The sequence below is a fragment of the Ursus americanus genome, chromosome 23 (assembly GCF_024610735.1).
Source record: "Ursus americanus isolate L20-20 chromosome 23, mUrsAme1.1.p, whole genome shotgun sequence".
Taxonomy (NCBI): Eukaryota; Metazoa; Chordata; class Mammalia; order Carnivora; family Ursidae; genus Ursus; species Ursus americanus.
In genome coordinates, this window is record NC_142149.1 from 7,599,442 (window position 1) to 7,621,079 (window position 21,638).

General features: G+C 43.7%; 2 protein-coding genes across 6 annotated transcripts in view; one reads left to right on the forward strand and one right to left on the reverse strand.

Moving 5' to 3' along the window:
- The first annotated feature begins 52 nt into the window (after positions 1-52).
- On the forward strand, positions 53-17,807 carry VCF1 (VCP nuclear cofactor family member 1). 3 transcript variants are annotated; one of them, XM_045813868.2, is made up of 4 exons: positions 53-395; positions 4,906-5,005; positions 13,523-13,585; positions 15,393-17,807. In XM_045813868.2, the coding sequence occupies exons 1-4, from the start codon at positions 175-177 to the stop codon at positions 15,624-15,626; spliced, it is 618 nt and encodes a 205-aa protein (XP_045669824.2). In that variant the 5' UTR covers positions 53-174; the 3' UTR covers positions 15,627-17,807. The 3 variants fall into 3 exon arrangements, with proteins under 3 accessions (XP_045669824.2, XP_045669826.2, XP_045669825.2); XM_045813870.2 differs by having other exon boundaries at positions 13,523-13,679; positions 15,393-15,554; XM_045813869.2 differs by lacking the exon at positions 13,523-13,585.
- COG1 (component of oligomeric golgi complex 1) overlaps positions 16,624-21,638 on the reverse strand; it is a 12,541-nt gene continuing 7,526 nt past the window's right edge. Inside the window, exons 8-15 of one of the 3 annotated variants that reach the window (XM_087854155.1) lie at positions 20,732-20,878; positions 20,098-20,259; positions 19,170-19,297; positions 18,599-18,707; positions 18,042-18,151; positions 17,888-17,966; positions 17,397-17,434; positions 16,624-16,813 (exon numbers count right to left, since the gene is read on the reverse strand). In XM_087854155.1, the coding sequence (XP_087710281.1) occupies positions 17,417-17,434; positions 17,888-17,966; positions 18,042-18,151; positions 18,599-18,707; positions 19,170-19,297; positions 20,098-20,259; positions 20,732-20,878 (753 nt within the window). In that variant the 3' untranslated portion in view covers positions 16,624-16,813; positions 17,397-17,416. Of the gene's footprint in view, positions 17,435-17,887; positions 17,967-18,041; positions 18,152-18,598; positions 18,708-19,169; positions 19,298-20,097; positions 20,260-20,731; positions 20,879-21,638 lie in introns of all 3 variants that reach the window. The other 2 variants (XM_045813865.2, XM_045813866.2) reach the window with 2 other exon arrangements.

The window sequence follows — 21,638 nt, forward strand, 5'->3', positions numbered from 1 at the left end:
CGGCGAACCGGCGAAAGCTCAGGCCGCCTCTCTTGAGGTCCCCTCTCCCAGAAGCTCCCAGTCGCTCCTCCCCACTCCGAGCCCGCCTCTTCCCGTGGGCGGGGTTACCGGTCGGCGCGGTCGGGGTCGCGCCACTGCGCAACCGCGAGAGGGCGGTACCACGGCGCCTGCGACATGGGGGGGCGCGGAGCAGACGCCGGAAGTAGCGGTGGTACGGGTCCCACCGAGGGGTACTCACCGCCGGCAGCGTCCACCCGCGCCGCGGCTAGAGCCAAGGCCCGAGGGGGTGGGCGTGGCGGCCGCCGGAACACTACACCCTCTGTTCCCTCTTCTGGCGGAGCGGTGCCGCGTCGCTCCCCTCCACCGGCTGCCATGAGCGAGCGCCTCCGCCCCAGGTGAGACCGCAGGGACCCCCTTCCTTCCCATCCCCTCGCCGGGGGTTGGAGCCGAAGGGGCGCGCGAAGCGGGGGTCCGAGCAAGCGTGGGCCCTTCGGGTCTCCATCTGGGTGCTCTGCAGCCCGGGGGAGGAGGGAGAGAGATGCGCAAGTACCTGGTCCCTGAAGTACTGGAGGAGTGACTCGCCGGGGTCCACGTCTCCCCCACCCCAATCCCGTCTTTTTCCCTCTCGTTTTTCCCTACTTGGAATGCAGTCTGAACGATCCCGGAAGAGAGACAGTGGCCCTAAAGCTTCCCTGTCCTAAATTTAGGAGGGTGGGGGGATGGGAGGAATGTCTGATCATTGAGAGGGAACCTCTAGGACATCTTTGAGGGGCCGGGGCGGGGACCTGCCCTCTCCCCAAGGTCAGAAAGAAGGATTGGGTTTAGCTCTGCAGCAGGGAAGGATGGGTTAGATGGAAGAATTTGTGCCCTCGGACGGTTGTGAACATAGAAGGGCAGATGACTAAAGTGGCTTGTAGCCTTAACAGGCAGGATTCTAAACTGTTTGGATGCGGAGCCGTTTGACTCCGAAGGCGGGAGGTAGGGCTGTATCGCGATGCTCTACTTTTCCACTGAGCTTGGCCTCAGGACTCGGGGTTCACCTAGGGGTGCTGTGCTTGCTTGATGAGTGCAGAATAGAGTCCGGATCAAGCTGCAATTTCTTTCTTTTTTTTCTCCCCATTTCCTTCTGTAAGAAGGTGGGGAGGAGAAAGTTGGGATTGGGTACCCCAAATGAAGAGGAGCAACTTTACTTCAAATTAGAAAAATCCCTCGTGGAATTTGAAGTGAAAACCTATAGATCACCGAGTGCAACACTGTCGTTTTTCCGATGAAACATTTAGAGAGCTCAGCTGGTTTACTCGAATCTTTCTAGGTTCACTGCTCTTTCATTGCTTCCTGATAGTCTCAGTATGGCTCAAATGAATAAAATAGGTTTGCCTTGGTAGATTATGCTGTACCTTTTCTTGTTGTTCCATATTTTCATTGGCTCTGAATGTAATTGACAGTCTTCCCACAAAGATCTTGCTCTGGAGGGTGGTTAATTCAGGGATTAAGATTCTGGAAAGCATCGTGAGGTTATTTGGTCTGATAGTGAAAATCTAGGGTCACCCATACTTTTGCATTGGATTATTGATTTGGGTATATAGTGAGTGAGGCATAAAGCCTGCTTGTATAGAAAAAAAAGAGTGGACAAAATTTGAAATTAGGGGCCCAGTTACCGACTTGCTATTGGAATTAGGAACAAGATTGTTAGGCGTAGTAAGCCAGATCCAACTGCCATTGTTTTCCTTCCCAAACCCAGTTTATACTTCTAATAGTCTCTGATGATGTCTCATATCTGAAAAAGCCTAAATTTTAATTTCCTGCAGAAAGATTCCTATTATCCATCACTGGATAAGCAAATCTGAATGTGCTTATACTGGTACCAGATGCCTTTTATCTAGCTCGCAAATAACCTCAACATGTTTATACTGGTAACTTCATTGCTATAAAAGAAATCACGTGATTTGGACAGGGGTTTCTCACCTACTTTTCACCTCATGTTTCATGGAGTATGATGGACCAGCTCTGCCAGCTCCTGCTGTCATAATATCTCCAAGTCAGTTCAGTTTTCTGGATCTGTTTTGTCAATTTTAAGATGAGGGGTTGGTCTGAGATGGTGATTTTTCAGACTGTTCCAAAAGATACTGAGATAGCCATAGAGGGGGGTATATGTATGTCAAGAAAACCCCTACTTTAACCAAAACAGGTCCTTTATTTCACATATATATGTATTGAGTGATTTTTTTTTTTCTGATAGGGCTCTGTTACTTAAAAAAAAAAGTTAGGCAAACACTAATCTGCATACTCTTAAGATTTCTTCTATGCTCAGTCTCTAGGAGATGACAGGAAGATTGGAAAGAAATGAAATGATGAGCAGTGATATAGTCAACCATCCTTAAAAGTAACAGATGCTAAACAACTATCTGTAACTAGATGCCTGGGGAGAACATAATCAATTATATGGTGGCTGCTAAAATTATAACCTGGTCTATGCATTAATGTGGAAAGCTGTAATCTGACTTTGTGGATACGGTTGAACATGAAGCTATAATCTTGGCAATTATTAACAATGTTATTGAAAGAAGAATGTTTCAAGGATGGAATCTACAAAGAGCCTGGAAAAGAGAAAGAACAGGAGGGCTCATTCTTACTCAGTACCTCCAAAGGAGAGGGCCGCCTACAGGAGCTGACTGGGGTACCTTGAGAAAGCAGCACATTATGAGGCAGGGATAGTTCATGGAACGAACTATCCCAGTTTAGTTGAAATCTGCAAAACCAGCCCATCCTCTTTGTTCTCACTCTGTTTTTGCCTGACAACCTCCTTGATGTTCATTTTCTTGTCACTGGAAAGATATGCCGTGGATTATAAATGAGGACATTGGAAAGTTTGGGTCAGGCTCATAAGTGGTTAGCAGCCCAGAGCACAGTCAGCTGCTGGCATATTGATAAGAGTTTGGGGACCAGCATTTGATGAGTTTCCGTGGGGTGTCAACTGGCCTTCTGTCAGACCTTGCTTTGTAACTGCAGCTCTCTTCCAAAAAAACTCTCTGGTCATATTAGGGTGAAAATAGTAATTACTTGGCTCAAATCTGCGGTAATAGCACATCGATTTAAATGAGTATTAAACCTGCTTTTCACCTAGTTTTTAATCTCCACATACTTCAGAGTAATGTATGGTTAAGATCTAATGCCATGAGAGAAAGGTTAGGGAGCAGAAATGATGATCTTAGAAACCATTGAGTCTTAGATTGAGGTCAGTGGTATAGCTCTTTGCAGGTTGGTTAATGCTTGATCGGAACTACACACTCAGAATTTATCACTCCAAGCCTAAACGGGATCAGTAGTCATTAATAAAGTTGGATGTACTCAGAGTACAGGAGTACTGCAGAATACAGGGAATTGTGCTCAGAGTGAAAACTTAAATTTTTTCCAATATCAAGACTTCAACTCAAAACCTTAGGATTACGGGCCTGCCCCGGTATGCCACGCTGCTCGCATAGAAAGTATGTGATTGTATAGAAGATACCGGGTGCTCAGATTTAATACTTGCCTAAAAGCTGTTTTTTCCTCTAGCTATAGAAATTTGAATCTTTTTTTTTTTTTTAAGATTTTATTTATTTATTTGACAGAGAAAGAGAGACAGCCAGCGAGAGAGGGAACACAAGCAGGGGGAGTGGGAGAGGAAGAAGCAGGCTCCCAGTGGAGGAGCCTGACATGGGGCTCGATCCCAGGACTCTGGGATCACACCCTGAGCCAAAGGCAGACGCTTAACGACTGAGCCACCCAGGCGCCCCTAGAAATTTGAATCTTTAAGAGTCTTCATTATAATAGATTATGCTGCTTTGTATAAATTGGCCTCTTGCCAATGCTGTCGGGTGGCATTTTCTGTAGTGATGGGAATGTCCTCTGTCTTTGCTGTCCAATGCAGTTGCCACTAGCTACCTGTGGCCTTTGAACACTGAAAATGTAGTTAGTGTGACTCAGGAACTGGATATTACATTAGATGTAAATCACCTCATGTGGCTAGTGGCTACCATATTGGATAGCACAGTTCCAGGCATTGTGCCTTCAAATGATACCTCCTCTAATTTATTTCTATTTTCTGTCTTCTAAATGGGGGCTTAGAAGTCCTTCTAGGAGCACTTAATTCTTGAATTGAATACATACAAATTTTGTCTATTGCACGTCTGAGAGCACTGAGGTAAATGTGTGGTTTTTCCTTAAACCTGAAAATTTTGAGCAGCTTGTGCTGCAGACTCAACGTAACAATGTGGTGACGTAACATACAATACTAGGTGGTGTAGAGAGAATAATGGAGTTGGTACGGTCCAGAGCAGCCTTTCCAGTGCCGGGCGTGAAGAGTAATCTAGTGCTTTAGAGGGCATCGAGCTTTTGTTGTATGTGATAATTTGGGGGAAATCAGAAAACTGCAGATTAGAGACCACATCAACCTCTGATGATATCCCTGTGTAGCACCATTTTCCTTAGGGTTTTAGGGGTACATGGGCAGAGGCAGCCACTCTTATCTTACATGTTGTCCTATAGAAGGGAGTAAGATGAGGTAACCTGAAATTGTGATTTCAGGAAACACAGAGGGAAGATAACCTTAATTAGGTGGAGTTTGGAAGCTTAGTCATTAGCATCACCCTGCACTTACTTATTCCCAGTAGGCATTTAAAGTTGCCAAGCTTCTTTTTAGAAATCAGTTGTACTAATTTAAGCTCGCCCCTACTGCTGCTATTTTATATTTTCACTCTTTGTGCCCAGCGATGGTGTACTTCCAACTTTTTACCTATTGGGATAGCATGTGATGAATTCTGTTTTCTCAGGCAAGAGGGCAGATTTGTTGTCATGATTTACAATTTTAAGTGTCTAAAGGATCAATTGTTGTATTTTTTTTTTCTTCTTGTGATTTAATTTCAGGAAAAGGAGAAGGAATGGCAATGAAGAAGACCATCATCTTCCCCCCCAGACCAAAAGGAGTAGTAGAAACCCTGTCTTTCATGATTCCTGGGACACAGAGGTAGGAAGTGTGGTCAGAGTCTCTGCTGTTTTCATTGACTTGAGCTAAATAACCCAGTTTCTTCGTGTAATTTAAATTATTCTTTGAATAAATAAAAGTGATCTTACTTGATTGCAGTGGTTTCAACTTTTTTTGAGTCATGGCCCCTTTGAGGAAGCTATGTACCTTCTCCCCAGCGAAGTGGTATATGTCTATACATATTAATACATACACACAGCCCAGAATCTGTTAGAAGTTTCATGGACCTTTGAAAATTCGTCTTTGAGCTGTCTAGTTGAATTTCAGAAACCAACTATTTTCTAACAGTTTATGAGCCATTAATTATCCTTAAACCAAGTATATTATGTTGCTTTCATTCACATGTCTTTATGAGGAACTATATAAACATTCAGAATAGGTAACCTATGTGTACAGAAAATCCTGTTTTTAAGCATTACTACTTTTTTTACGTTATTCTAAAAGAGCTCCTGCGGGAGGCAGGGTGGAGGGGAGTGAGTGGGGAGAGGGGGAAGAGCTCCTGAAGTTTTGGTTTCCTGAAAAGAGAGCTTGCGTGTGCACACTGGCGGCAGAGTTTCTGTGTACACTCCACGGGCTGCCGTACAGAGGCTAACATTCAGATGACATCTCTGTTCCCGGAAAATTGTGACCCTTAACAAGTTGTCACCCTGCCTGAGAAGCTCCTCACTGGCAGAGATCCCTAAGCCTGAGCCTTACAACTTAAAGCAGAACTCTGTGTATCACAGAACTCTTGCATATCGCAGTTTTTGTACAACCAAAATAATTCGTACTTTAATTAGTTCTCGATAATAGGATTTGACCTACATCCAGTCTTTACCGGAAATCCACAGTTACTCCCCCCAGGGGGGTAGAAATCCGCTAACTCTCACATAGGTCATACACATTCAGGGACAGTTAATGAACACGTTTAGATTAGCTCCTTCTGTGTGGAGACTTGACCTTCCGTAACTCATATCCCGCCTTTAAAAATCTCTCATGGTTTTTTTCCTTATGTTTTAAAAAATGATTAACAGAAAAGCAGTTGAGCTTTTGTTTAATGCGACAATTTGAGGATGAAAGAAAAGCAGAGATTAGAGGCTTCCTTGAGCATCCAGTGATAAAACTGTGACAATAATTGAGTTTCCATTATTCTTTTGGATTATAAGTCTATTAAAAGAGTGTGCAGTGATTACTTTCACCGTATCAGTGTTTCTCTACTTGTGTGTCTGTGCAAATCCTGCTAAGTGATGTTTACATTAGTTCAGAGGTTCAGTCAGTCTCTTTGTATTGATCATTTGCCCTCGGTTTACAGTTGCGATGCTTGAGAACAGAATTATAAATTGTCATTTAAAAAAAAATGAAACACTTCCGATCTCTTATTTTCAGTAAGACTCTTAGTAGTTTTGTTTTGTTTTAATTGCTGTTTATAGAAAAAGATCTTTATTCCCTTTCTGAAATCTGCGCGTTGATATCACAGAAGCAAACAATGTATAGTTATTCAGCCTCTTGGTTCATGTGTCTTGTTCTTACTTGTTCAAAGAAATGGAGCAGCTAAACCGCTCTGTAATCATTAGTCTGAAAGATGGACTAGCTTGCCTTTGTTATAATTAACAGGCATCGCAGGCATTTTTTATTTGTTGTGGTATGAACTCACTGGTGGACCCCGCTTGGACGGTTAGGACCATCCCATTCAGCCCTGCTGACTGACCGGTTAGGAGCGCTCTGAACGTGTGGCCTCTTGTGCTGTGCTTCTCCGTGGGGGTGGGGGTGGGGGTGGGGATTAACAAGTAATGAGGCCGAGTCAACCAAGGGAAGGCTAGAGAAGCAAAAAGCAGGGGAAAACCTTTAAAATGGAAAGTTAAGTCCTGAGTAATTGAATCCTCATCCACTGGAATAGATCGTTGTGTTTATAGCACAAAAATATCAACTTTAGGGGCACATGGCTGCTTTTTGACAATTGTGTATAAAAAGGAAAACAAAATGATTCATGATTAGTGGATTATTATTTTTGTTAATTTATATAATCAAATGTTAATGAAAATGTTGTTTTTTTAATTCTAAGTCAGGGCCAATAAGGTAAGTTTCCTTTGGCCTAACTCAGTGAAAAGAAACTGTTTCTTGTGTCTTTCCTGAAATACTTAAGTAATTTTAGAATTCTTTTTCTTGTGACTTGAAGACTTTCATTTGGAAGGAGTTTGCTTTAATTCTGAGAGGATTAAAGTAAAGTTTTTATAATTAATTTTCCGAAGTTACGTTTTTTTTTCCCTAAATGTAACAATATTGCCAAGTACTGGGAGATAAGATGGAAGGTGTTTGAATTATGTATGCCGCATGTAAATCACAATTACCTGTAAAATGGAGATAGTATATCTACCTCTTTTCCTAGATACTGTGAAGGTGAAGAATGTGAACTGACTTGCCAGATTAGTTACGTAAAGAGAAACTTTTAATCTACTTGTGCGTTTTCTTCCTGTCATTTTTGTAGGCGGTATTATCTCTGCTTTTCAGATGAGAAAATTGGGGCACGGAAAAGTAAAGTGGTTTGCCCAGAGACACCCAACTAGTAAGAGGCAGAGTTGGTGAGCCCAGAGCTTGGCTGGTGAGCTCTTTGCTCTTGACACATGGTGTGTGCCGTCACCCAGAATACGGGATAGAAGTTCCGAAAGATTTTGCTAAAGATATCCAGAGGCAGCTAGGTCCTAGACTTCTCTCAAATCATAGGAACAGAGAAGAAATTTTTCTCCTCCTATCTTTTAGCTGGAAAATATTTTCCCAAGTAAATGTTATGATACAGTGTTAGTCTGAAAGCAATTTTAGATATCTAGTTAGAAAAAGTGAAGAAATTGGGGTCTAAAGGTTTTTTTCAAAACTCTAATTGGTGTTTGAAACAAAGATCTTTAATTTTAACTCCAGTGACTTAGATTTAATGACTTGTGAGCCTTAGGATGCTTTTTTAAAGTTGAGGTACAATTAACCGGTATGGGAACAAATTTTTTTTGTAACGCCATGCTAGATGAATCGTATTAGTTAATGTGTAAGTCAGGCCCATTTTTTTCTTCGTTGAGCAAAAAGTGAAATCGTTTATCAATTTGTGTCTTCCTTTTGGGTCCTGTACAAAGGCAGTGACATTCCCTGACCTTGGACAATTATTTGGATGGAGAAAAACTAGCTGGATTTAACTGTATTCAAATTTGTTCTCTTAGGGTTGGCCTTATTGGTTTCCATTTTATCTTTTTTTTTTTTTTTTTTAAGATTTTATTTATTTATTCGACAGAGATAGAGACAGCCAGTGAGAGAGGGAACACAAGCAGGGGGAGTGGGAGAGGAAGAAGCAGGCTCATAGCGGAGGAGCCTGATGTGGGGCTCGATCCCAGAACGCCGGGATCATGCCCTGAGCTGAAGGCAGACGCTTAACCGCTGTGCCACCCAGGCGCCCCGGTTTCCATTTTATCTTAATTTGTAGTAGAGGAATGCTCTTTGCTTTCAGTTTTAATACCTTTATCTACAAATTACCGTAGCCGTTTCCACTTAAATGTGGCTTCTGTTCCGAGGGTGCACGCCTGGGAAAAGGTGCTGCTACCTAAGTAAATAGAAGCAGAACATTTTTTTAAATGCAAAGACCTCAGTTTGTGGGGTTGTTTTTTAAAGCTCTTTAACCTACCAAGACCATTTTAATTTTTCAGATCACTATAAAGTAACTAGGAAAGAGAGAGAGAATGTGGAGAAAAAAACAGAAGTGGCTTACCCCGAGCAGCCAATGCCTTTTTTTTTTTTTTTCCCCTGCTGGAGGGGAAAGTTTTCATGTCATAACCATAAAATCCCAGGAGTATTCTTAGTGGGAGTACAGAGACCTGACCAAAAAATAACAACCAGGGGAACCATGTATCATTACAATTAGGGTTCTCTGAATCCATTTATCTTAACTGATAAGAATTAGCTGAATATCAGGTCATTTTTTTTAATAGTGCGAATTTAGATGACAGTGGGAATATCGAGCATAATTTTTTAAAAAGTATCTTAAGGCTTTTAGTTTTTGCCCATTCTCTCTCTCTCTCTTTTTAAAAGATTTTATTTATTTGACAGAAAGAGCAGGGGGGAGGGGCAGAGGGAGAAGCAGGCCCCCCCCCTCCCCCCGCTGAAAAGGGAGCTGGATGTGGGGCTCTATCCCGGGATCCTGAGATCATGACCTGAGCCAAAGGCTGACGCTTAACTGACCGAATCACCCAGGTGCCCCAGTTTTTGCCCATTCTCATCTTCAGTCTGTTGTTGGGTCCTGGTGCATCCTAAGAGACGGAACTGTTTCTGACGAAACTATTAGGGTTTGTGTTGTGTTTAAAAACCCTGTAGCAAATGAACTCTGAAGTTACCTTTTAAAATGGTCCAAAGTGGAGGAACAAGCCTTTCCAAAATTAGTCTGATTTTTAGCATATGTTTTAAGAAACTGTGTTCCTGTTGTAAGTCCTTGAAGTGTTAGTAACACATCGCTTAGGTCCACAGCAGAGAAAGCTGCACCAGGTGGTTTATTATGGACACTGAATGTCAGGTTCGTTAAGAAATGACTGTACGTACACACGTTTTTCTACAGGTCAGGATTATTTTTTGGCCTGTTGGTTTTAAACAAAATGAAGTGATAATAGAACATTTTAGTTAGGAAGGAACTTAAAACATTGTGCAGTCCTAATTCATCTTGTAAGGGAAACTGAGGCATAGAAAGGATAGGCTGTTTACTCAGGGACACAGAAGAGTGACCACCTGCATTGTCTTTCCTTGCATAGTTAGAAGTGGTTTTCATTAGCCCACTGAATTAATTTGGAATCTTATGGCCTCACTGATAATAGCAGACCTGGAGCTCTCTTCAATTGTTGGGCACTTCGGAAGCACAGAATTTTCCATTAGATGCTCTGACAGACTTGCTAGGGTCATCTCTTGTACTTACTCCAGACTCTGCCGCGGACTTAGACAGCTCTTCATCATGACCCTAGGAAGGGTGTGCGTGCGGTGAGCCCGAGTTCTTCGGTCTTTTGAGACTCACATAAATGTAAAAGCACCAGTGAATGGGGAGCTGGAGGCGATGGGAAGCTGGGGTTTGAGAGAAAATCAAATACACTGCCAGTCTGCTTTTCTAATTAAGAAGAGAAAGCATCCAGCTCTAGGTAATAGACACATATACTCTGGTTCTCCTTTTATGAAGCAGAGAGACTCCGTAATTAATATTCCTGCCTGGGGGTCTTTCTGAAGATTATTAGCAGGAATTATCTTTAGAGTTGTTTTGTTTCTACCATGAGTATACACGGGTTGTCTCTTAAACCGACTTTACCCCCTGGGAAAATGGAACTGGGTGTGGGCCTAGCTGAGGGGCTGAGAGTTCTTGACCTCTGCTGTATAATTTGAGCCCTGTGGACTGAGAACATGAGCTCCTTCACGTCCCTGTGTTCTGCGTCAGGATTTATATATACACGTGCTCTTCCTTTCTGCTGAGGGAAGTGTCCCTCTGCCTTTCTTTGTCTGCTCTACCTCCTGTCGAGGCCCCTGAAAGCTGCCCTAGGATGCCTCCCTTCTCTTAGAATCTCTCCAGCGTTGTGTCCCCAGACACGAGCCCATGGAGGTGCCTGTCCCTTCCTCGCGGGTCTCCTCGCCACCCAGCCCATCTGTAGGCTTTCTCCCCCTTTCCCAGGAGCTGGCCCATACCTGCAGCCCGGCTGGCAGGTGTCCCACCTGCCTTCCCTCTGCCCTCTCTGGATCCCGGTTTCCTTCCCAAAGCCCCTGAACCGTTCCCCAAGGCTCACCAGTGCTCTCTGCATTCAGCAGACACGCACTGAGCACCTAGTACTTGCCAGCTCAGTTGTCTCCTTCGTTTCCTCACTCCTGTCTCCCTTTGGACTGTGACACATCCCCTTTGATTTACACTGCTGCGGTCCTCCTGTGGCCCTGCATTCCTGCTTGATGTGTAGAACCCTCACTCCTGCGTGGAGATGCGAGCATCTCTTAGGTGCAGACTTCCGGGCACTTGATCATCGAGCCATAACCTCTCCTGGATATTTTGTCTGACCGACTGTGCTTGGAGTGGCCCGCCGCACCACTCTATTAGCTTTACCTCCCCAAACACTCCTTCCTTCTGATTTTGCTGTTACCGTGCTCCCGGTTTGTCACATCGCTCTCTAAAACTCTTCCTCAATCTTCTAGGCCCAGTTCAAATACTTTTCATTCTACAGAGGCTCTCCTAGTTCTCTCAGCACCTGTTGCTAGATTCCCCAGTGATGGGATGATCGTTCTCCATGACTGGATTGCCACCATATTCGTGGTTAAGCCCAACACATTCTTGTTGAATGATTAAGTCGCCGTAGTGAAAATGCCATCTTGTACACAGCAGGCACATGAACATTTGTGTGGACAGTGGTTGGCCATCAGAACAGTCTTTGCACACTCGAGCCAGGTTTTCCAGAGCCATGTGGGACCCTGGCAGGTGCACTTTTAAAAGAGCCCACAGGTGATTCCTGAATAGACTGCATCGTGATATTCTCTTCTCTGTCCTGCCCAGGCATCCATACTTACAGAGACACACTGGTAGCTTTCATGAGTGCTTAACCTAACCTAGAGTCCTCGCTTCGCACACACATCTTCTCCACAGGGTTATGAGTTGCCTTGGTGTATTTAGAGAGATCCCGTTGGTTGGAATTGGCATAAATTTAACTTTATTGTGCTTGTACACATGGATGTGCAAGGGGTTTTTATTTCACAGAGTGTGACCTTATTCTCTTTTGATTTGTAATATAAATCTGTCTTGAAAATACCTGGGCCAGATGTCAGCATGAAGCCTAAACTGAAAATCCAGAGGAAAGAAAGGAAGTTTTGTCACTGCCCACTGGGACACATTGTCTGCCGAAGTGGTCTGTCTGAGGTGCAGGGGATGGGGATGGGGTTCCTGTTTGAGGACTCTTTCTTAGTCCCAAAGTCTGATAAAAGAATTCTTAAGAACAGTACTAGTAACAAGGTAAAGACTTCTGTCCTAGTTTAGCAGTTGTAATTTTTAAAACCGTGTACTATAAAGGAGTGCTCCCTCCCAAGCAATTTGATACTAAAAAGCTCCACTAAGTGGGGAAAATACAATTTCTCTTTTCCTCTCGTTTTGTTTTTTGTTTTTTTTAAATAACAAAATGATTAACTTCTCTGCAGATCTTAAAACGTTGACAGAGACTTAACTTTTTGGGGTAAGGAGGAAATAGTGGTCTTTCCCTTGTCCCATAAAGTAGACCTGACTTGACGGTGTTCAGACCGACAACAATAACTTCCCAACTTTTTTGACCCTGTCCCATAGGAATGTTTTCTTTTGTGACCCAGCACACACCAAATATATTCGTGAGCAATAAAACAAGTTTCACAGAATGGTTACTCTTTTCACGTTCCGCTGTGTTTTCTTTTTTGATGCTGGCTGCTGATGGGTTTCCCCTCAGTTTCAAAACTCCTGGTTCATCTCTAGAGACTGAGATGCTCCTGAAAGCCTCCCTGGTAGTGAGAAGACTGGTCACAAGTGGCAGAACATAGGAACCAAAACATCTTTGAAAGAGATATTTTGCTTTTACCTTTGATGGCAGCAGTATGTAGGTAACGTTTTGTAAATGTTAAAGTAACACGTAAGGGGCATTTACTCTGATTCCCGGTTTCTGGATAGGCTCTCTTTTATTAGCTTAAAAGTAGCATCGGCCTATTCAGTGCAAGTGAATATAACGGAAGCAGTTTTAGAGGTTTTCAAATGAGGCAAAGTAGTCTTCTGCAAATCTTACTGACAATATCAGTATAGTTTGTAAGTCTCCGTCTTGGAGTTGGAAGTACCTGAAGACTGTTTTGTAGCAACCTTCTTTAGTTCTCTTACTTGTGATCAATTTTATTTCCACAGAAATCTTTTTTATAGAAGCTATAGAAAATAAAAATGTTATAAAAATGGAAGGTCCAAATTCTAAATATTCTGGCATATATATCCTTCCAGACTGTTTTTGGTATACATTTATGTCTATACTAAAGAAAAACATCTAAAAAACCAGCTGGCATACTATACCTATAGTTCTGCAACCTGTAAAAAAATGTTGACGACTTTTTTCTTGGTATATATATACATCTCTACCATTATTGTTAATAGTTGAGTAGAATTTCATTGTTAAGTTATAATTCATGGAGTATATGTTATATACACGTGTTATAACCAGTTTCCCTATTGTTAGACATGTAGGTGGTTCTTTTTCACTATTATAAACAGGGCCACACTAAACATTTGTGTACCTGTCCATTATAAAGTTGGTATAAACCATGTTTTTACACAAGGTTTTTAAAGTGGACTAGAAGTCACAGGTATGTCTTTTCACGATATTGTACAGAAATCTTTTCTAACCTGTTTATTTTAAAGAACTTTTTACCTTTTCTCAGAATATTTGTGTCACCTTTGCTATTATAGTGTGAAATAAATAAAATTTGAGATGGAAACTTGACTTACTAGAAACTGATTCTAGTTCTTGCCTTAATTTTCAGACAGTACCTGTAACGAAAAACAGTAAAGAAAACAGACTAAGAGGAAACAAAGTGTTCTGCGCGGTGGGTTTCTCATCTAGTGTAGTAGCTGACTCGTTAACTGTTCACGACCGTACCAGGTGTGGGAGCGCTGCACATCTGGGCTGTTCCCCTCTAGGTTAGGAGAAGCTTTTATGGAAAACAACTTTTGGTTTTGAATTGTATTTGACTTCTTAAGAATTTTAGTAAAAATTTTTAAAAAGATTTATTTGAGAGAGAGAGCATCAGCGGGGCGGGGGGGGGCGGGGAGGGGAAGGCAGAGGGAGAGGGAGAAGCAAGACTCCCTGCCGAGCAGGCTCTATCCCAGGATCCTGACCTGAGCCAAAGGCAGATGTTTAACCCACTGAGCCATCCAGGCGCCCCAGTCTTGAAGTAAATTTGCTGCTGCTGCTGACCCTGCCATCTGACTCCATTCAGCCCACAATGCTTTTCATGTTTGTGTTTTTTTGTAGAAAGACAGATAGGTTGTCTTTTACTATCTTTGGGCAATGGGATATGGGACCTGTTAAGTAGCTCCAGATGACCTATGGACCATGCTGATTCTTCCTTTAAGACTTATTAAGAACGAATATCTTTCATGGACATGGCTTTCTTTGCTGTTTCAGATGTTTCTGTACATACTGTTATGTAAATGGATAAATTAGTATTTTAAAAAATCACTTTTACAGTCTCTATCTGGAAACATTACATACACGTTTATTTATATAGTAAAAATATATAATAACCACATTGTAAGAATGTTAAAGGGTAGGAAAAAAAAAGCAACTTAATCCCTCTGTTTTAACATAACTACTATAGCCAGTTTTTTTCCAGACCTTTTTCTTACATGTAGCTTTTACATAGTTGTATGCAGACTTTTCAAAATGAATGTCTTTGGACATTCATTGTAAGGGAATGTGTATTCAGTGTAAGGGAGCGTGAATTAGATAGACCAAAGGGTGAAGTTAAGAAAAGTAGACACCAGATCATTAATTACTAGAATTCTAACTTTCTCATGCATTGATTCTTTCCAGTACAGTACTGGGTTGAGTTGTGAATGAATGGAGGAAGGGTACTGCTAGTCATTAATTTGAAATGCAATACTTAAATTGTAAAATACCGTAATTCTGAAATGGATTCTTACCATTGCCTTCCCTTTTGAGAACCCTAGTTCTTAGGGATCTTAGTAGCTTCTTCAAGACAACTAAGACACCAAATCATATTTGTTACATTAAAAAAAATTAAGCACACTTGTGCACACATGCACACACATATATCAGACTGCAAAATTGCTAATGTAACTTTATAAGAAGTATGTTGTACTCCATCAAGATAGGTGTTCTGCATTCAGAGAATACCATTTTGTGTCCATGAGCTGATAACCACGAAATTGTCACAGATTTTTTAAAACTTGTGGCGAGTAGCCGTTTTATGTGTACTCATGATTCATACTTTCCCTTGGAGCCTGAGACAAGGCTGAGAATTTCCTCCTTCGATTATTTGGAAATTATTGGAATGAATGATGAAAGCAGGTAGAGAAGACGTGTAAAGGAATTAGGATGTAGTTGAAGGGCTTTGCAGTCGGAAGGCCTAAACCCGGACCCTGCCACTTCCTGGGGATGTGATGGGGATCATAATCCCGCTCCACCTCACGTGGCAGTCACGAGGACAGAGTGAACCATCTTAGGTGAACGTACTCTGTGAAGCTGCAAAGCCCAATATATGTTTTGATGCTGGTCCTCCTCAAACCGAATAGGAAGAATGCTCTTATGGGGTATTGTAAATGAAACCACAGTGAAGTTCTTAAGAAACCAGACAGCCTAATCGCGATCCTGTTTCTTTTTCCTTCCAGTCTTCAAGCAGCGATAGCGGTGGGAGCAGCAGCAGCAGCAGCATCAACAGCCCGGACAGGGCGAGCGGGCCGGAGAGCGGCTTGAACCACATGGCGGCCGGGTCCGGCCCCAACACCCCCCAGCCTGTTCCCGAGCAGTCTGCACTGTGCCAAGGCCCTTACTTCCACATCAACCAGACCCTGAAGGAGGCCCACTTTCATAGCCTACAGCACCGAGGACGGCCTCCGACATGATGTGCCGGCAATTTCTTGCCTTCTGTGAAGGGACAGCGCTGTGCAGATTTGATATTTCAACTTATGATGTTTTAAAAAATTGCACAAAAATATGCCTGTTGGCTTTTCAGTCTATATTTGAAATAACAGGTTAACAGGCAGTTGTTTACTTGTGGTTTTGCTGCACTATTGCAATTTCAAAGGGGCTTTGAAGCAATTTTTTATAGGATTCTTTTGAGGGTGGGTATCAAATCCATGTCGAGGTAATGGTATGAGGAAATCTCATCTGCGTGTTGAATCCATCGTTTGTCCAGTTCAGATTGATTTCCAAATCTGTCAATTAGAAATTCTACTTTATGTAAAAAGGCCTTTTAAAAATGCGGGATCTTCAATTTTTTAAATTCAATAAACTAGTAAAGAGTATCTAGTTTCCATGAAAAAACCTAAGTTGTTTTCCAAAATATAGAAAGCTTGATTCAGTCTTGCACTGAAATTATTTGCCATACTACCTCTTAGTATGTAGATGTCCTGTTGAAAGTACTCTCCTCTGTAACAGGAGGACAATCAGATCCAAGTTAGACTGTGTCAGTGAAGCAGCCTTGCTAATAACTGTCTTCTCTCTTTGTTATATATTTGTATTTCCAGAGAGAATGTCTTTCAGACTTGTACACCCAGCTCACTTCCGCTACCGTTATTTCTCCAAAGCCTCCATCTCAGACTTAGTAGGAAACGGCACAGTTCTAACAGTCGAGAAGTATCTCACTCACAGACTTGTTCTTTCAGCAGCTTCTGTGATCTCGCTGGGAATCCACCTTGGGGTTCAAGAATTAAGGTGCTGAGGAATGCTGACCGAGTGTAAGCTAGCTGAACTGTTGTCTAAAGTCACAAGTACTGTGAAACTGCTGGATAAGGATTCACTTTAGGCTTAAAGGAACCCCTAACAGTAACTGGGGGCCACATTCCACCGCTGAAACTGGAAAGACTGGTGTGGCTTAGAAACAAACAAGCAGAGGCACCGTTAGCAGAAATGATGTAGTATTTATTTAGAGAGAGACCGTTATGTTCCCGTGTTACTTAGTCATACTAGAGAGCCAACCTAGCTTGAATAATGAAGGCGTGGACGCGTCTTCTTCCTCACTGACCAGCTGTCGGAACAAGGAGCCAGGCTGTGTTGGGTCACCTGCTCGGGAGAGTGCCGGGGGGACAACCTGCCATGCATGTAGAGGAAAGTGCCTTAGAGTCTACCCAGACCCTCCTGCCTGCTCACACCCGCCACTGCTCGTGGAGTCCGCACAGCACACACAAGCGATCTCAGCAGCACGGACAGCTCTAGTCAGGGGACTCTACTCTTTGTCAAGACTGGCAAAGGACATAGGGGACAAAATGAGATCTTCTTACGGGACAGAACTAACATTTGAAGATGAGGACTATCCTAGGAAAAGGGTAAACGTAGGTACCTCCTTTCCGTGGTCTGAGCCTCTCCTACGGACAGAACTCACAGGTCAGTTACTTGAAGGAGAGGTTCAGAGGTCCGGGGGGAGCGCCGGCACAGGCCCCAGCCTGCGGAGGGGAGGGCCTGTGCGGGGGCCTGTGCTTTTCACTACCGCCTCCCACATTGTACACCCAGACGTTTGAGAAGAATTTTGGTCCGACTGGGTTGTATGGCAGGGAAGGTGGAAAGGACACGTTGCTAATATTTTGTCCAGCAAGAAAGCAAACAGAACTAAATGCTGTAAGAAGACCAGCTGTTTGGGCTCAAGCACACGCATACACAACACAACTCAGAAATACCCAGGAGGACTCCTGCGGGCTTAACGGATGGCAGGCGACTGAAACAAAACGTGTATTAACAAGAAAATGTCAAACTTGAGAAAGCAAATTCCCTTTTATTTCCCACCCAACTGCAAGAAATGGAAGATGAAACCACCACCAGAACAAAACAAGTTTTTTTTCCAAATAAGTATAGTCGTAGTGCTGGGTTAAGCGGTTAACTCTTCCACCCTGCAAACAACAAGAAGTAATCTCCATCCTGTCCTGCTTGTTTTCTACAGCCTTGGCAGCCTGAGATAACACTTCTATTATGAGGCTACTTGATAGTGTAAATGGGCATCTTTTAAAACTCCTCTCAGCTCAAGCTAGTGAAACCTTGTACTTCTATATTGCGCCGCCATTAAAAGCAGCATTAGTGCATTTTGTCATTCAGTTCTTTATCGATTATTTAAAGGGGAGCTAATCGGGTGGTTTGGTGGGAGACGGGTGCACCCCCTGCTGTCTGCACTAACCTGGGCTTTTGTTTCGATGCTTCTGCTGGTTGATTTGGCCTTTCGGGTACTTGTCATGCTCAGTGGAAGAAGTCCAAACCTCCAAGACAAGACGAATTTCAGTGGCATGAACAGGAAGCTTCGGGGCCCAGCAAAAGCATCTTAGAATCATTACCTGATCTGACTCGACGCCAAGGGCAGTATGTTATGGGGTTCTTGGGAGTTGAATGTGCAGCTCCTGGGGGTGAAATGGTTCTCTGTTCCAGTGACCAATCCAAACAGAACCTGACAGGAAACGGGGCACAGTGACAGGCTGGGTTTGTCCCTGTCCGGTTAAAAGAAAAAATCCCTTCTCTTGTTTATAATCCCTTCTCTTGTTTCTCGCCTTTTGGGGAATGTTCCTTGCAGCGTGTTTATGTTTCAGAATTACCTTTTTCACTGCCCACAGGTCAGAATCTCAGAGTCACATCGCTCTTTTGTTTTATTCCTCTTTCTGAGGCCTTGATAAAACCTTAATAATCCTTACTACAACTAGAGGAGTGAGATTGCGGTTGCCTCCCCAGTGAGATTTTATCTAATCCTCTTTCAGCCCTTACAACTGAACTGAGCTGTCTGCATCCAGCCCCCTCCCGGACACTGCCTCCTGGAGTATTAGGTGCTGGAGCGGGTTTACGTTGTCATTTGAGCCTGTGGCTCCGCATTCGCGCTGAGCTCATTTCTCACGTGACTTACAGAAGTTCGCTGCACCAGGCGAGTAAGGTTGCTGTTGAGGTGTGGCGTGAAAACATCCAGGTCAAACGGGTCAATGAGTGCTTCCAGATAGTCAGCCACTTTCTCAATTCTGAAAAGATGATTATGATTATTCTCCACATTTTTTTAGGTCATAAACCAACCTTATGGCATTTCCATGCTAAAGAAACCCTGTATTTGGATTTATTCTTACTTGCTGGCTTGGTACCGCTTGTCACTGCCCATGGTGCTTAAGTAATCCTCAAGTTTTAACCTGCTAAGATGTCTGAGTGAAGTCCTTTCCTTCCTCTTGTTGTCAGGGGAAGCGCCAGAGGCTCAAATGATACCCAAGAGCTGGTAGGCTGACTAAGAGGATGAGAGCCCACCTCCCCCACTTGAGCACGGGATTTACCCAGCAGGTGGCCATTGTTGATCTAGCTGGTAACTCGAGCACTTCCTGGCTAAAGCTAACAGTTAATGTACAACAAGAGGCTGTCTCTTGGTGGCTTCCTGGTTAGGGGCTGTGTGCCCTCGGCAGAAGCAGCACTGGGAGAGCCCGCTGGGGTGAGCGTACCTGGAGTCCTGTTTGCCGCGGCCACTTTTCACCTCCTCGCCCCTGGCTGTCAGAACAATGTTGAGATAGCGCAGATCATAAAGCAGCTGCAGGGCCCGATTCTGGGTCATCGGGAAGGCACCTTCTTTCTGTAAACGAATTTCCCGCCCCACCCATGAAGGGAGAGGACTTGTAACAGGAGCAAATAGCCCATGTTTTGGTTGAGCTACAGCTTGTGGCTTCAGAAGCAGCAGCTCTGTACACTCAACAAGGGCCATCTGATGTCATGACAACAGGTTATGTTCAAAACTTGGTCTTAAACCAAACTAAAAACCTGCAAACAAAGGCCTCGGGTATTGCACACTGCCCTTTTCGAAGAAAAAAAGCTCCTTGCAGGAAGGAGAGGCATTTTGAAGAAGCTTAGGAGAGGAGACTTCCCTGAATTCTTTCCTAAAGCAGGAGTTGGTCCTGTTTTAAACATGTCACTAATGAAATGGGAACATCCACCAAGGGCAGAACACTCCGGGGAAGGGGTGGGGGGGGGGGGCGTTGGGAGACAGGCGCTCCCTCAGGCGAGCACGTCTGTGTGCCACTGGCTACCCTGGGCACGGTCCCTCGCCAATCCTTCCAAGCAGTTGTCCAAATGACCACACCTGACCCGGGAGAAATGGAGAGAGCTTTGTGATTGGCCCAAAGCCGCAGCACATACATGGCAGTGCTGGGGCCCCGACACCAGGCCTTTTTCCCTTCCTGCTGAACTGCCCTTTAGTGCAGACCTGCTTGATCCTTGAGAAGGGGCATGATGAACTCGCAGAGCAGGAAGCCAATACTGATTAGCCAGCGCTGAGCGTAGACACTTGGAATCCTTGATGGGAACTGCCTAAGCCCAAGGAAAAAAAGTCTCGGGTTTTTATTTCTGTTCTTAGTGGGAAAAAATTCAAACACCTACCTTCACCTGTTTTTCTTCTGCAAGTTTCTCATAGGCAGCTACCACTTGGACCATACAGCTTTTCAGCATCTCCTGCAGTGTCACTTTTGGCAAAGCGTGGCCTCCAACTCGATTAATTTCCTGGCAGAGGCTAAACAGGAAGGACTGGACATACCATGATGGCTAAGAGAACAAAGGAATGTCAAGTCAGCGACTTGTGCCAATTGAATGAGACGTGGTAAAAGGGGGTCCATTTATCCTTACTAGGCTCATGCACCAGGACCTGGACCTCCCCAGGCAGCCCCTCCCAGGAGGCCAGTTAACAGAAGTGACCATCGCTGTCACCGGTTTGGTGGCTGGGGGCTGACCTGGCAGGTGGCACTGTGCGTTATGCTGTTTTTACTTTGGGGTGAGCAGCTCTCCAATGGACAGAGCCCAGGCTACACAGGAAACCTCATTAGCTGATGTCTTGAACAGTCCGCTACCTACTTGGCCCTATGTCTACTGTACCCCCATAGTAGAAAGTTATCAATACCACTTTGGCTCTTCCTCGGAAACTGTACGTTGGCTGATTTTCCTGTCTTTTTCCTCCCTGTAGAGTGGGCGATTTAGCCCAGTCCGGCCCACAGGTACTCTCCTGGGGGCACCTGCTCACCTGTATAGGGAGTCGGATTGTGGACGTGACACTGCTGCCAGACTCCGCTTCCTCCTGGATTTCTAGTTCATCCCAGCTGGTGGCTGTGGCCAGAACTGAGCCGGCGTCGTCTAAAAGTAACGACTGGGTGAATCCATGAGCCAAAACCTGGTAATAAAAGGCAAATATCCAATAGACCGCTTAGCTCCTTTAGAGAGTGTTTTAAGCTACTTGAGTAATCTTGAGCCCAGCTTCTGCTGTGTTGGTCACGTGCGGGGTGGCGAGTGGAAATATCACTCTTCTCGGGCTAATTATGTCAGCCATGGGAATTTTGTTGTAACTCCCTTACAAACGTCAGGGGCCACCCCTTAAGACACCAGGGAAGACCATAGGGAATATGACATTTGGGTGGAAGAGCAGGAAATCTAGATCCTTGTCCAGGGAGGTCTTTCATTCTTATCAGATGGAAGGACAAAAACCCAGAGTTTGTGTCTATAAAATCCAGGCTAGACATTTGAATGGAAAAAAGTTTTACATTTGCGCTCACTATCACAGAGAAGTGAAAGTAACTGCACGAAATAAGAACTGTTATTCCCTTGCTATGAAAAGACCTCCCTGAGTATGTGATGTACTGAGCACTGGGTATTATATAAGACTGATGAATCACAGGCCTGTACCTCTGAAACTACTAATACATTATATGTTAATTAATTGAATTTAAATAAACAAATATAAAAAAAAAAAATAGAAGTAGACCAGAAAGTCAAGATATGCCAAAACTACACTTGCCATCTCTGTTACAATTGACATTCTCACTAGTTTGATACTTACAGGTACATAATAGAGATATAAAATAAAGTAAGTTTTATTAAATTTTTCTTGGGGGAAAAAAAAAGACCTCCCTGAGGTTGGCCAGCCTGGAACGTGA

Coding starts and splice junctions, on each gene's coding strand:
- VCF1 (XM_045813868.2), top strand. CDS start 175: ATGGGGGGGCGCGGAGCAGACGCCGGAAGTAGCGGTGGTACGGGTCCC. Junction 396..4,905: donor AGCGAGCGCCTCCGCCCCAG/GTGAGACCGCAG, acceptor ATTTAATTTCAG/GAAAAGGAGAAGGAATGGCA. Junction 5,006..13,522: donor ATGATTCCTGGGACACAGAG/GTAGGAAGTGTG, acceptor CTTAATTTTCAG/ACAGTACCTGTAACGAAAAA.